Source organism: Chiloscyllium plagiosum, chromosome 4, assembly GCF_004010195.1.
Source record: "Chiloscyllium plagiosum isolate BGI_BamShark_2017 chromosome 4, ASM401019v2, whole genome shotgun sequence".
In the NCBI taxonomy this organism is placed as follows: Eukaryota; Metazoa; Chordata; class Chondrichthyes; order Orectolobiformes; family Hemiscylliidae; genus Chiloscyllium; species Chiloscyllium plagiosum.
The window spans coordinates 130,698,053-130,713,771 of NC_057713.1; the positions used below are offsets into that span (position 1 = coordinate 130,698,053).

Here is a 15,719-nt window from a genome sequence, read left to right on the forward strand (position 1 = left end):
ACCAGAGCACTAAGTGTGGGAGCACAGAGACTTCAGTGGGATGATGTATGTGTGCTTGGTTTGATAATTGGTGAAGTTGGGAATTAAATGCAGAGGGGAAGGTGGGTCTGGTTTTGCAGAGTTCCTGCTCTGAAGAATGCTCACTGGGCCTGAAATGTCCACTCTGCTTTCCCTCCACATGCTGCCCAGCCTGCTGAGTTTTTCCAGCAATTCTGATGTTGTTTGCGGTTGCACATCTTTTTTTGAGCTTCTGAAAGTTATTGAATGTTCAAGGCTTTAATGAGAAGGTCACTTCACCTGATGAAGGAGCAGTGCTCTGAAAGCTTGCGATTTCAAATAACCCTGTTGGGACGATACCCTAGTGTTGTGTGACCCTCTGACTTTGATGAGCAGGCAGGTGACAGTTTGGTGAATTTTTAAGATTTTATCTTTTCAAATTCAGAAATTTAAAGCACTATTAGTCTAAATAGTACATTAAATGTATAGTTTAATTCATTAAACTAAGAGTACGAACAACCGCCGCCTTAAGATCTTTCCTGTAATCCGATGTAATAAACTAGAATTTAATGTCTTTAGTTGTTTTGAAGTACAAGCCAGTGTCATTGAGATTTTCTGAATCCTTGCTTATAAAGATGTCACATTTTCTGAATCTTGTAGCCTGCCCCGTATGGATTATAATACCAAATTATTGGACACACTTGAATTGCCAAAACACAATCTCAGGCTGCAAGTCTGAAGCACAGTTGATAAAATTGCTGCTTCTGGGCATGACTGGATTGCACCCACACAGAGTCTATCCATTGGAAAACTATACAAGGAACGTCAGTCAGGAGTCCCCTTCTGGTACAGCGCGGCATGTTTAAGCTGGGTAGAGTTGATACATCAAACAGAGCCCTACAGAAGCTGCCAGTTCATTCCAACATCATATTGGATTTCCATAACATTCTTGACAACTCAGTCTGGGAGAGGACAGGAAGCCCACATATGTTTGAGCCTACCATATTTAACATATGGATGTATTAGACTGAAACACTTACAGAAACATGTTTGTTTAAATATGTTTTTTGGGACTTCCAATATATATGGAATATTGGAAAAAAATGGAAGAGATTGGAAGAGGCTGAATAGACTGGTGCTACTTTCCTTGGAACATCGCAGGTTGAGGGGTGACCTTATAGAGGTTTATAAAATCATGAGGGGCATGGATAGGGTGAATAGACAAGGTCTTTTCCTGGGGTATGGGAATCCATAACTAGAGGGAGTAGGTTGAAGGTAGGAGGGGAAAGATTTAAAAGGGGCAACTTTTCACGCAGAGGCTGGTGCATGTATGGAATGAGCTGCTCGGGGAAGTGGTGGAGGCTGGTAAAATGACAGCATTTAAAAGGCATCTGGATGGGTATATAAATAGGAAGGGTTTAGAGGGATATGGGCTAAGTGCTAGCAAATGGGGCTAGATTAGGTTAGGATATCTGGGCGGTATGGACGGGTTGGATCGAAGAATCTGTTTCTGTGCTGTATATCTCTATGACTCCATGTGACAATAAATTTAAATCAAAATCAAAATCATAAGGCCCTAGACATGAGCTACCATAAACCACTAACAAATGCGTTGCCGGGATTGCAGTGTCAACAGGGAAGGATATCACTTTGAAATCAGATGCAAGCCAGGATGATTATATTGATGAATGGAGCAGCTTGACCAACCCTCACAAAGACCAGGGTATCCCTCCTGCTCTACATATGGATGCTTTAGATTCATAGAGGGATACAGCACAGAAACAGGCCATTTGGCCCAACTCGTCCATGCTGGCCAGGTTTCCTAAACTGAACTAGTCCCGTTTGCCTACGTTTGGCTAATATCCCTGGTATTACAATGATTAGACTGTTAATCTTGACAGTCCCAGGAAGATTTGAGAGCATCAGTTGTGGGCAGTTTTTCTTTAAATGTCCTATTTACTTCCAAGACAGAATAGAATTGAGTGTAAGGGATATTTAATCTATATTTCTACCTGAATACAAAGCCCAAGCCATTCATGTTACTTAAAATATATTTAATTCAACAGTCTTAAAAGTATTAAATGTACAATATCATCCGAAGCTGCATTATAGCAAGTTAAAAAAACCAAATTTTCAGTGTTTACCAACTGCAGGTTTCTGAGATTTTTTTCAAACAAGCCCAGAAGGAAAAATACAACAATGTTCAATCGAACTTTGTATCATTGATCTTAGCAATTTGCTTTCAATCCCATTATGCGCTTCTCAGTAACCAGGGAAACCACAATAAATGTCAACATATTTAAATCAGTTTTTCGTTTGTTCTAAAGTTTTATTTTGTCTGTAAATTACAAAAAAGATCTTTGCAAACATGTCATTGTTTAATCAATTCCAAGCACTTTTCATTATATATTATTGATTAGAGCCAAACAAGATCCCATCACAACAACTTTTAAGCTGCAATAAATTTTAATTTACAGATAGTTTGACCTCTTCTGTAAACTCGCAAAAGCGAGCATCTTCCACTATGCTGAATAAAGATATATCAGTTTGACACTGATGATCATTTGGACAAAATGTTAAAATATTTGTATGATCATACAATGAATATCTGTTACAAAATGTATTAAAACTCGTAGAATCTCTCCCTGCGGTATGAGGTCATTCAGCCCATCAAGCCCACACTGGCCCTTTGAAGAGCATCCCATCCAGACCCCTTTTCACTCCCTGAAACCCTGCATTTCCCATGGCTAATCCACCTAGCCTGCACATCCCGGGCCATTATGGGCAATTTAGCATAGCCAGTCCATCTAACCTGCACATCTTTGGACTGTGGAAGGAAACCAGAGCATCTGGAAGAAACCCACACAGCCATGGGGAGCATGTGCAAACTCCACACAAACAGACCCATGGCTAGAATTGAACCCAGGTCCCTGGTACTCTGAAGCAGCAGTGCTAACTATAGTGCCATCATAACTAAATGTTAAAATTTCCCCAAAGTAGATACATGACCTGTCTAACACAATTTTACACTTTATTTTACTTGATCTCAGTGATTTACTGCGACAGGTCATAATAAGTGCAAAGCAATATTCTATTATCATATTTAGTATGTAATGCCTCATCAACAGTGATTGTAATTATAAAAATATAAAAATTCTTTTGTTTCAGTTCAATATACCGAAGATATTAAAAATTATCCCTTTGTCTTCAATTGCATAATCAGGTGTTGAGTCTATCTTGGAGGTCGCTGCTTTAAGTTATAAACCTTAAATAAACAGAAAGCACAGATTATTAGTACTGTACTAAACATAGAATTCTGGGAAAATAGCTTTGAAACAGCCAACTTATAGACACAAGTTCAGTGGTTACAATGAGGATCACACCAACTAGTATGCACTGAACCTGACCTAGCTGTTATATTTGTCAGTGCCATTCTGCTGAACATTCCTTTGGACTAGAACTTCTCTTTAAATTGTCAAGACTTGCACCCATTTGGAATCTGAGGACTGCCTGCAATATGTTGGTAAAAGCAATCATTTCTTTGCTCTAATGAAATACCGTGGTAGCCATTATTAAAGTAGTACAACTCCAATGTAGCACTGCACAGTCCCTGGAAAACAGGTGTTAAGCTACCAGAAGACGCGAGAGTTTCCACAAATGTGGGTAATTGTAGGGGAGTACATGATGGTGAAAGCACCAGGATCCAATGGTGCAGACTGTTGTCCTAGCAATTCACCTGGAGATAGGAAGGCCATCATTTCTGGTTAATTACCTCTGATCCGTGGAGGGTATTTGATGATGTGTTGACTCATTGATGTTAAGATATTATGTTTTATTCACTATTTGGATGAGGGAAGGCATATTTACAATATGTGTGTTGATCCTTGGGTTATGAGTAAAGCTGACAGAGCTCACAAAGGGCCACTTGTTGTACACTATGGACTCCAGCCCCTTTAGTGAAAATATTGAAACTAAGCTGCCACCTTCTGTCACAACATTGCTGCAGATCCAATTGCGTTTTTCTGCAGCTTGCTTCCACTTAGTGTATCTGATTTAAGCAGAGCTGAATTTCCAGCAAATAAAAACCTCTATTAACGAAGTGCGGACCGTGAATCATAAAGTTTGTGTTTATTGATGGTACCTTCAAATCTTAACAGAATTACACAGCACTCAAACTGACTTTCACACTCAGCAAATGATATGAACATAATGATAAATATTTGTTAAATTGTATGGCCATAGGTCATATAGAAAAATATTTGTGTCATAATTTTTATAACATGTTGTGGGAAGGAGCCCTCAAAACCAAAATGGTTAAAAATCTCTGGTAGAAAGAAGCAAATGAGATTTTATGACAATCCAGTTGTACCATAGTCAACATGACTGATGGTTCCTTCATTTTGTTTCAGGGTTAGTTAATTAACTGATTGTATATGTTGCCTAACTGCATTAGTAGGATATAAACATTAATTCAGTCTGCTGGCTTTCTAGTCTCCTAGACATTCTCCCCATCTCTTGATGGTCTAGTTTGATACAACTTAAGAGATTTGCTGACCATTTCAGAGGGCTGTTTAAAAGCTACGCTTGTTGGACAGGAAGCTGCCTATCAGTCAGATCAAAGTAGCAAGATGTTTCCATCCTCGAATACATTAGTGAACCAACTGTTTTTTTTAAAACAACAATCCTTTATTTTAACTTATTTCCGGATTTATTTTAACTGAATTGAAATTCCCACACCCATTAGGGCAGAATTTTAAAACAAATTCTCTGGCGTATTGGTCAAACTGCACACTTACTCTAATCTGCCTCTTCTGATGTGACATTTGTCAAATGGCACCTGAAATATTCAACAAACAATACCATAACGACTTGTACGACTGAGTTTATTTGCCCTGGATAACTGTGTTTAAAATGATTGCAGCAGGTGTCAAAATAACCAACAATATTTTGCTTTAGAAATTTGAAACATGGACAGCTGTTGCATATCATGGGTGCTGCTTCTTTTTCAAAATATCTCCTTTCCCTTCAATTCCCGAACCCCAGCTCAGCTTTACATTAGTGGCTTTGGATGCTCCCATTTGCAGCCCCCTTCCATTTTCTCCTTCCTGCAACATAACCCAGACTTGTCCCTTCACTGCCAGTTTCTGGATCAGTGGTGCTGGAAGAGCACAGCAATTCAGGCAGCATCCGACGAGCAGCAAAATCGACGTTTCGGGCACTGCCAGTGCTCAAGTCTCAACTTGCACTCTGTGTGTGATCTGGTCTCAAAATGGATTAGGTCTCCCAGTGATAACATTAGACGGACAGTGCAAGCTTCCCATCTGTCCAAATTCCATGCCAAGTGAAAATCACTCTCAGTGTATTAGGAAGTGAGTTTACACCATGTCCGTTAGCCGATATGCCTTTGGTATATGCCCATTACTATTGAATTGGTTGCAACTACTACAATATTACTCACTGCCTCAATTCATCTAATCTCAGCACTTTGGCTGACCATTTCTCTTGTTGACTCACTCCTTTCTGAAGCTTCAGCACCAGCTACAATGGATTTTATTTCCCTTACATTTCTTTGAAATCTTAATCATTTGGACTCTGCTAAGTTTTCTGTATTTTCCAAACTTTAACACATATTGAATTCATTCCACACTCGTGGGTAGAGCCATAATTTCCACAATCCATATGACTCTTTGGCACTGATGTTCCTGCATCCATCGACCTGGTGCTGGACAGGCACATGTCGTAGCATCTGGACTCTGGGCACTGCTGCCATAGGGTCTGCCTCAGTATTGTCTCAAAGCAGCAAAACAAGACTGAGCAGGTGTGACAATGCTGCTCCTTTGACAAGGTTATGCCACCCTTTGCTTTTTTATTCAGCGAGGTTGTAAACAACACAGACTCCGAAAAGTCTGAGGTTTAAGAGTTTTAGAGCCAGTTTGATTATAACTAACAGATACTGCCTCAGGAAAAAGGCTTTTAAGTTCTAAAAAAAACACACTTGTACAATGAAAGGGGAGTGGCCACTTCTCCCAGTTCAGCTTTTCCCTGGTTTGGTTTTATTTTTAACAGAGAGTGGAAAAAAGCTGCTGGACCCACAGAAGCAGGTCCATGCTGGTCCTCTCTCTCTCTCTGACTTCTCTCCTGTAGGATCGTGTGTTTGATTTTTCCTTTATTGCCAAGGAGTGTTTATGGCGATTATTGCAAGTATTTGGAACAGCATCATTAGGTTGGGATAATCTGCTGGGGTTTTGGATAGGTTAAGTTATTTGGTATTCTGTTCTCTTTCATTTCTGTTTCGTTTGGTAATCTTGTAAATAAATTCTGTTTTGTTTGAAATTAAGTGGTTTGACCAGCTCTATTACTCCTGGAATATCCACACCGCACCTGCTTAAAGTAACTAGCAAAGTTACGGTCTGGGCTACTTTCGTGAAATGTTTTGAGGGGGTCTGGCCCACTCCATAACATACAATTATGTGTCCAGTTATTGGACTAAGGCTTCAGCACCAGAACCAGACACACCCTAAGCCAATTCCTGATGAAGGGCTTTTGCCCAAAATGTCGATTTTCCCTATCCTCGGATGCTGCCTGACCTGCTGTGCTTTTCCAGCAACACACTCTCAACTCTGATCTCCAGCATCTGCAGACCTCACTGTCTCCTTGCCAACGACCTGCTCAATTGGGCCAGCTCCTCTTGGATCCTGAAGTTATTACAATGGACTGATGAGGGGAAATGAAGCTGACTGCATTTGTCATCAAGGGAGCATTTCACCCAGAGTGGCATCAAGGAGCGATGGCAAAACTGGAGTCATTGGGAATCAGGGTGGGAGTGTGGACTGTGGGGTGTTGGGAGAGGTCTCAACTGCTTCGAGTCATACCTCCTTCAAATATAAACGATTTTGATCACTGGATGTCAATCACGACAGGGTAGTGTCCCAGGCCCAACCATCTTCAGCTGCTTTATCAAATGACTTTCCCTCCATCATAAGGTCAGAAGTGGGGACTGAGGCTTGCACAATACTCAACACCATTTGCAACTCCCCAGGTACTGAAGCAGTCTATATGCAAATGCAGCAATTACTGGACATCATTCAAGTTTGGGCTGATAAATGGAAGATTAAAATTTGCACCAGAGAAATGCCAGGAACTAATCATCTCAAACAACAGAAAATCCAATCATCTCCCCTTAACATTCAATTATGTTACTTTCAGTAAACGTTGTAGGGGGTTACCATTGTGGAGAAACTGAACTGGACTAGCCACATGAGTACTGTGGAGATAAGAGCAGGTCAGGGGCTAAGAACTATGCAGTGAGTAACTCATCTCTTGACTTCCCAAAGCCTGTCCTTTAGCTACAAGGCACAAGTCTAGACTGTAATGGAACACCTCCTCCACTTACCTGAATAAGGGTAGCTCTAAGGAAACACATAAAGCTCAACACCGTCCAGAATAAAGCTGCCCGCTTGATTGACATCTGCAAAATTCACACCCGCCACTGCAGCACCTTCTAAACCCAAGACCTCAATCATCCAGATCCCTTGATCCCTTCAGCTAAAAGCTCTATATCTACCTCTTTCTGGAAAACACCATGTTTTGGTCTCAACCACTCCCTGTGGTAATGAATTCTGCAGGCTCACCACTTTTTAATTTAAGACATTTCTCCTCCTCTCAGTCTTAAAAGGTCTACACCTCATCCTTAAACTATGACCCCTGATCCTGGGATCCCCCCATCATTAGGACCATCCTTCCCGTGTCTAACCTGTTTAGTCCTGCTAGAATTTTTGCAGATTTCTATGAGATCTCCCTTTGTTCTTCTAAACTCCAATAATCCCGACCTCTCCTCATGCATGAGTTCTGCCTTCCCAGGAAACTATTTGATGAACATTCGCTGCAGTCCCTCTGTATGTGGTGTGGAACACCCCTTCTTCATGTGGTGTTCCAAGCTATTAAAGATGGGACTAACATCAGCCATAATGTAGAAGACACAAAGGTTCTTTATGTCCCAGATCTCTGTCAATCATACTCACCCTCGTCCTGCTCTTGATCCACACCTTCACTCTCAGTGTCACTTGGTAACGTCCATGGCTGATGAGTAACCAACAGCTGTTGGAAAGGTCCATCCAAAAGAAAAGTTAAAATATATCACAAAACTAATATTAAAGACTATCAAAATGACAATGACATCTTTTCAAATTAAACATCTTTTCGTTGAATAGGCATGTGGACGAGAATGGAATAGTGTAGCTTAGATGGACTTCAGATTGGTTTCACAGGTCAGCATAACATCAAGGGCCGAATGGCCTGTACTGAGCTGGAATATTCTATGTTCTAACTGCGGGCCCGTGGGAAATTTATTTAAACAACTGCTAAGTTTTGGAGATTTGCACACAACTACAGAATAAACATCTGTGAAGAGAAAACAGAATTAACGTTTAAATTCCAGTGACCATTCAGAAGAAGAGGACACTGCACTCAAAACATTAACTTTGCTTTCTCTCTTCATGGATGCTGCCAGACCTGCTGAGTTTCTCAAGTAATTTCTGTTTTTGCTTTTGGCAGAAAACTGTTGGCCAGCAGAAATTTTCCTAGACTTCTTTAAATAATATTGTGCAATCTGCCTCAGAGGACAGACGGGGATTCGGTTTAGCATCTCACCTGAAAGGCTCACCTCTGACAATGTTTCAGCATTTTAAAGATGTCCCTGTCTACACTTTGTGCTCAAATTTTGGAATAAAAATTGGAAACAAAATCTTCTGAAACTATGTCAGATACATTAGCCGGAAGTGCTTTTCTAAAAGAATTCCACACCCTCGCTGGAACTCAGTTGACATCATTGTATTTGAATTATAATATTTTGGAAAAAGCTCCCTATCATAAATATGAGCAATTTGTAATTTTGCATCTTATTTCAAATTCTATTTCATAACTCATAGAGTCATGGATTCATAGAGTCAAACAGCACGGAAACAGACCCTTCGATCCAACCAATCCATGCCAACCATAATCCCAAACTAAACTAGGCCTACCTGCCTGCTTATTACATATCTATTCCTCTTGTCAAAGTACACATCTTTCCATTTCCCAAATAGGTGGCATGGTGGCTCAGTGGTTAGCACTTCTGCCTCTCAGTGCCAAGGACCCAGGTTCGATATCCCCCGTTGGGTGACTATGTGGAGTTTGCACATTTTCCCCGTGTCTGCGTGTTTCCTCTAGGTGCTCCAGTTTCCTTCCATAATTCAAAGATCTGCAAGTTAGGTGAATTGACCATGCTAAATTGCCCATAGTGTTCAGGGATGTATAGATTAGGTGCATTAGTCAAGAGGTTTTTGAGTAATAGGTTTGGGGAATGGGTCTGGGTGGGTTACTCTTTGGAGGGTCAGTGTGGACTTGTTGGGCTGAAGGGCCTGTTTACACACTGTAGGGATTCTATATATAAAAAAACATTGTCCTCACTTAATCTATCTATACTCTTTTATAACTCCTGATGTGTTCTTCAGAACATACTGTTCAAACTATCTTTATGTCATCAGCCAATTTAGTAACTAGACATGCGGTTCCTTCCCCTCAGCTATTGACAAAGATTGTAAACAATTGAGGTTCCAATAGTGACCCCTGTGACATTCCATGAGCTACATCTTGCCAATTCAAAAATGACCCATGTATCCTACTCTCTTCTTCCTGTTTGCAATCCTCTGACCATGCAAATATGTTATCTCTTACATCATGAACACTCAGTCTTTGACCTGGTATGGATAGAGGATTAGCCGATGGGCAGAAGGAAAGGAGGGGGACAGAGGGTCCTTTTCAGGATGGCAACTGGTGACTAGTGGAGTTTCCCAGGGTTCTGTGTTGGGGCCACAACTGTTCATGTTTCCCATTAACAGTCTGGACAAATGAACTGAGGGCATTGTGCTAGCTTGCAAATGACATAAAGGGAGGCAGAGGGACAGGTAGCGTTGAACAAGCAAGGAGATTGCAGAAAGACTTGGAAAGGCTAGGGGAGTGGGCAAAAAAGTAGCAGGTGGGGTACAAAGTAAGGGAGTGTGAGGTTACGAACTTTGGTTGGAAGAATAGAGGCATAGACTATTTTCTAAATGGGGAAAAAGCTTCAGAAATCTGGAGCTCAAAGGGACTGAGGAGGACTAGTTCAGGATTCTCTCAAATGCAGGTTCAGTTGGCAGTTAGGAAGGCAAATGCAACTTTAGCATTCATTTTAAGAGGGAAGAGATGCACTACTGAGATTTTATAAGACTGTGGCAAGGCTACATTTGGAACATTGCGAGCAGTTTTGGGCCCTGTGTCAAAGAAAGGATGTGCTGGTGTTGGAGGGGGTGCAGAGGAGGTTTACAAAAATGACCCCCGGGGATGAAGGGCTTGTCATATGAGGAGCAGTTGACTACTACTCTGGGTCTATACTCTGGCACTGCACTGAAATGTTGGCTTTAATTACATGCTTACATTTTTGGAGTGGAACTTGTAGAATGTAGGGTAATAGACAGCTATATCTTTAAAAATGTCCATACTACAGAGGAGGAGATGCTGGATGGCTTAAAATACATAAAGGTGGATAAATCCTCGGGACATGAGCAGGTGTACTGGCCATTCAAAGGTAGAAGACAGAGGGTGGTGGTAGAGGGTTGCCTTTCAGACTGGAGGCCTGTGACCAGTGGAGTGCCACAAGGATCGGTGCTAGGTCCTCTACTTTTCACCATTTATATATTGATTTGGATGTGAACATAGGAGATATAATTAGTAAGTTTGCAGATGATATCAAAATTGGAGGTGTAACGGACAGCGAAGAAGGGTACCTCAGATTACAACGGGGACCTTGATCAGATGGGCCAATGGGCCAAGGAGTGGCAGATGGAGTTTAATTCAGATAAATGCGAGGTGCTGCATTTTGGGAAAGCAAATCTTAGCAGGACTTATACATTTATTGGTAAGGTCTTAGGGAGTGTTGTTAAACAAAGAGACCTTGGAGTGCAAGTTCATAGCTCCTTGAAAATGGAGTTGCAGCTAGATAGGATAGTGAAGAAGGTGTTTGGTATGCTTTCCTCTATTGGTCAGAGTATTGAGTACAGGAGTTGGGAGGTCATGTTGTGGCTGTACAGGACATTGGTTAGGCCACTGTTGAAATATTGTGTGCAGTTCTGGTCTCCGTCCAATCAGAAGGCTGTTGTGAAACCTGAAAGGGTTCGGAAAAGATTTACAAGGATGTTGCCAGGGTTGGAGGATTTGAACTATAAGGAGAGGCTGCATAAGCTGGGGCTGTTTTCCCTGGAGCATTGGAGGATGAGGGGTGATCTTATAGAGGTTTGTAAAATCATGATGGACATGGATAGGGTAAATCGACAAAGTATTTTCCCTGGGATGGGAGAGTCCAGAACTAGAGGGCATAGGTTTAGGGTGAGAGGGGAAAGATATAAAAGAGACCTAAGGGGCAACTTTTGCAGACAGAGGATGGCGCATGTATGGAATGAGCTGCCAGAGGAAGTGGTGGAGGCTAGTACACTTGGAACATTTAAAAGGCATCTGGATGGGTATATGAATAGGAAGGCTTTGGAGGGATATGGGCCAGGTGCTGGTAAACAAGACTAGATTAATTTGGGATATCTGGTCAGCATGGACAAGTTGGACTGAAGAGTGTGTTTCTGTGCTGTACATGTCCATAACTTTATAACTTGAACCTTTGATCCCTTGAACTCATGGTCTGTGAAGTCAGAGACAAGAATGCTATCAGTGAGTCAAAGACGAAACTTGCATTGCACAAACTTTGACATTATTGTCTTTTCGTATCAGTGTGCAGCACAGCTTTGACATTAGAGTCTTAGTTACATGAACACACGCATCAAAACTATAGAGATCTAAGTAAACTATAACTGAAACCTTAATGCTGATATCACTCCAATAAAGTCCAAAGAATGAGCTTTCACTTAAGATTCTGATGATAAAAGGATTTGAAAATAATACATTTGCAACCTTAAGCTTGAAAGCCAAGATTAGAAATTGATAGGCCTTGGCAGTGATATCATCTGAAACTTTTCCTGTAATATATTACATTTAGAGTGATGATATTAGTATTAAGAATGATCTCAGGTACTCAGTTTAAAGGTTGTTTAAAGGTGAAATACACTAGTTATGTGGAAGGTGTGACTGCACAGGTCGTTCTGCTATAGCGCACGCGCGTGCATCGTTAACATGAATCCGCTGTAACGTGATTGACGAACTATAGACACTATTCCTAAAGTACAAATGGGCGGCACGGTGGCACAGTGGTTAGCACTGCTGCCTCACAGCGCCAGAGACCCGGGTTCAATTCCCGCCTCAGGCGACTGACTGTGTGGAGTTTGCACATTCTTCCTGTGTCTGCGTGGGTTTCCTCTGGGTGCTCCGGTTTCCTCCCACAGTCCAAAGATGTGCATGTCAGGTGAATTGGCCATGCTAAATTGCCCGTAGTGTTAGGTAAGGGGTAAATGTAGGGGTATGGGTGGGTTGCGCTTCGGCGGGGCGGTGTGGACTTGTTGGGCTGAAGGGCCTGTTTCCACACTGTAAGTAATCTAATCTAATTCAAAACATGTGTTGGTTGTAACACGATTACATCGCCAACACTTTAAGCGCTGTTTCTAAAGTGTGATTTTTCAATAATGTGGAATTGCCCAAGCATACAATGATCGCGTTCCAGGAGAACTATCCATGTTCTTATTGAATCAATGTTCCTTAGCGACAGCCTCAGCAAAACATTGCATCGAGTGGCTCATCACCATGACTTCATTGTGGTTTCTGATAGGAAGAACTTGCTCCTGGTATACGACCTTGGCATGTTGGGTGCAACAACCACAAACCTAGATCTGCCAGAGTTTATGGGATTTCTATGGGCTAATGCTGAACAAGGAACTAGACGGTATGCAAGGCCAGTGCTTGTACCTGCAGTTCTTAAAGACCTGGCTCTCTTACAAGGAGTCAGACACAGTTAAAGGAATCTGCTGTTGACTACCTGTAGTGCAAGTACCTGCAAGTAAGTAAGTTAACCCCTGCAGGATGAAAGAGGGCGATCAGGTTCGAGTGTACGGTGCTAGCAGCCTGAGTGATTGAGGTTGAAAGGACTGAGCATTTCCATGGGTCCAGGAGGTCCTCAAAGACCAGATAGTTTTTTCATTGTTATTCATTCACGGGATGTGGGCATCACTTGCCAGACCAGTATTTATTGCCCATCCCTAATTGCCTCGAGGGCATAAGACTCAACCACATTGCTGTGGGTCTGGAGTCACATGTAGGCCAGACCAGGTAAGGATAGCAGTTTCCTTCCCTAAGTGACCCAGATGGGCTTTCCTGCTAACTGACAATGGATTCATGGTCATCATTAGACTTCTCACTCCAGATTTTTATTGTACTCAAATTCTACCATCTGCCATTTGAAGCCAGGCTCCCAGATCATTACCAGGGTCTCTAGAGTAAGAGTCTGGCGATAATACCGCAAAGCTCTCGCCTCCCCTGAGATTGATTCCCGAGATGAGGGTTTTGTAGATTCACTAGATTGATTCATGAGATGTGTGGGGTTTATCTTATGAAGAGAGGTTGAGCAGCTCAGGGTTACTTTCAGGCACTTAGAAGAATCGAAAGAGATATACAAGATGCAAAAGGAGATTGACAAATAGCTGTCGAAAGAATGCTTCCTCGTGTGGAGTAATCAAGACAGAGTGGTCACAGTTTCAGGATAAGGATTGAGTGAAGGTAAAACACAGATGAGGAGAAATTACTTCTCTAAAAGGGTCATGAATCTGTGGAATTTATTATCCTAGAGTGTGGTGAATACTGTGACATAGAGTAAATTTAAGGAGAAGATAGACAGATTTTTAATTTGCAATGGGTTATGGAGAGTGGGCAGGAAAGTGGAGTTGAGGCCAAGAGGAGATCAACCATAATCAGATCAAATGGCAGAGCAGGTTTGAGGGGCTGAACGGCCCACTTCTGCTCCTTCTCTTCACTCGGGAACAGGAGTGGATGGCAGTGGAGATCAACACCTTGTGGACCGAGCAGCTATACTGTGAGATGTTTATCAGAGAATCCCTACAGCCATTTTGGCCAGCAAGTTCACATTGACCCTCCGAAGAGTAACTCACCCAGACCCATCCCCCTTACCCTATTACTTTACATTTGCCCCTGACTAATGCACCTAACCTACACATCCTTGAACACAATGGGCAATTTAGCATGGCCAATTCACCTAATCTGCAGATCTTTGGATTGTGGGAGGAAACTGTAGCACCAGAGGAAATCCACACAGACACAGGGAGAATGTGCAAACTCTACACAGACAGTAACCCGAGCCTGGAATTGAACCTGGGTCTCTGGCGCTGTGAGGCAGCAGTACTAACCACTGAGCCACCGTGCCACCCTCAATGAGCTCATGAACATGGTCATTGTCAATGAATGTAAATTCAAAGGATACCTTATCCCCATTGCTTCAACAAATGCTCATACTGCCCTAATGCACCACATCTCCATCAACTACCCAGCAGCAGACCCCCTGTAAATAAGGAATTAGGCCTAACATTCAGAGAATCCAATTCATCTTTTTACAGATTCCAAGAGAGCACACCTGTCCCCTAAATCTTACAACATTCACACATCTCCACCATTCACACCCAGATACAGAGCTATCAAATTACTAATAAGATTCTAACTGATAAGGATTATATAATGTATGCAGATGCACTATATGTCATGGTTGAACAGCCAGCAATGTGGGCAAGTTGTGAGTTTACATCAGTGCTCAATGTGGTAAGCTGACGTTTCGAATGGCATATATATAAGTTTGAATTAGTAGAGAATCTTTAAGGTTAGTTTTGGGAGTGTGGAGCATTCAGCAGCATATGAGGCTGGTGGAGAAGTTGGTGTGAATTGGTATTGGGACATGAATTCACTGACCTTGACCTTTTGCATGAGACCATTGAACTCCTGGTCCCATTATAAGATCTAAATCCTTGAGCTAGACTCCTGACAATGATGGTCCCTGCTATCTGCTCCCACTGCCTTGGCAGACAGTCAATAGGACCTTCTGCCCCTCTATGGCTAGAAAGCTCTCTCCTCCCCACTTCCTCCACTGAGCATTCAGCACAGTATTAGAGAACTTTAGGGCACTCTCTCTCAGCTATTCCACCAAAATTTCCTGATCTTGATGTTCACTCTCTCTTCAACAGCTAGAATTAGCACCTGCTCTAGTTGGTTTAAGCTAGCTTTCAGTGGGACCAAACCTGCACAAATTTGACCTTTCCTTGGTAAGACAGGTGGTAACACAGTCATATGGTTACCACTCACTATACAGAGAAAACTCGATCATCCGACAGAAACATTACATCAAAGATGTGTTTCCAGCAGTGATGTTGACAGGCCCCGTCTCCAAATGACTGACCTCCCGCCATCTCTCTCTCTCTCTCTCCCCACACTTTCCCTGGAGTTCTATAGAGGGGTGTACCCTAAACCGCACCCTCCCAGGAATAATCTCTCCAACGTTGTCCTGTACAGGGCAAACATGGAACCTGTCAAAGATTTGCAGTAAAAAGTTGTGTGAGTGGCTGTGGCTCTGTGGCTGTGCGCTATTTGGAGACTTACACCACAAAGGCAGAAGCAGCAGCAGGCTCATCGTTGGTGTGCAGTCCAGATGGCCCAGAGAGGGGCCAGGGTGGACTGAGGGTGGTCGGGGGGGGGGGGGGTGGCAGGGGCTTGCA

The 15,719-nt window shown here is 42.3% G+C and overlaps 1 protein-coding gene across 2 annotated transcripts in view; it reads right to left on the reverse strand.

Annotated features, from left to right (window-relative positions):
- Window positions 1-2,881: 2,881 nt before the first annotated feature.
- Window positions 2,882-15,719, reverse strand: part of c4h8orf34 (chromosome 4 C8orf34 homolog) — a 347,530-nt gene continuing 334,692 nt past the window's right edge. For both annotated transcript variants that reach the window (XM_043689235.1, XM_043689236.1), the window contains exons 13-14: window positions 8,019-8,094; window positions 2,882-3,262 (exon numbers count right to left, since the gene is read on the reverse strand). In XM_043689235.1, the coding sequence (XP_043545170.1) occupies window positions 3,255-3,262; window positions 8,019-8,094 (84 nt within the window). In that variant the 3' untranslated portion in view covers window positions 2,882-3,254. The remainder of the gene's footprint in view (window positions 3,263-8,018; window positions 8,095-15,719) is intronic.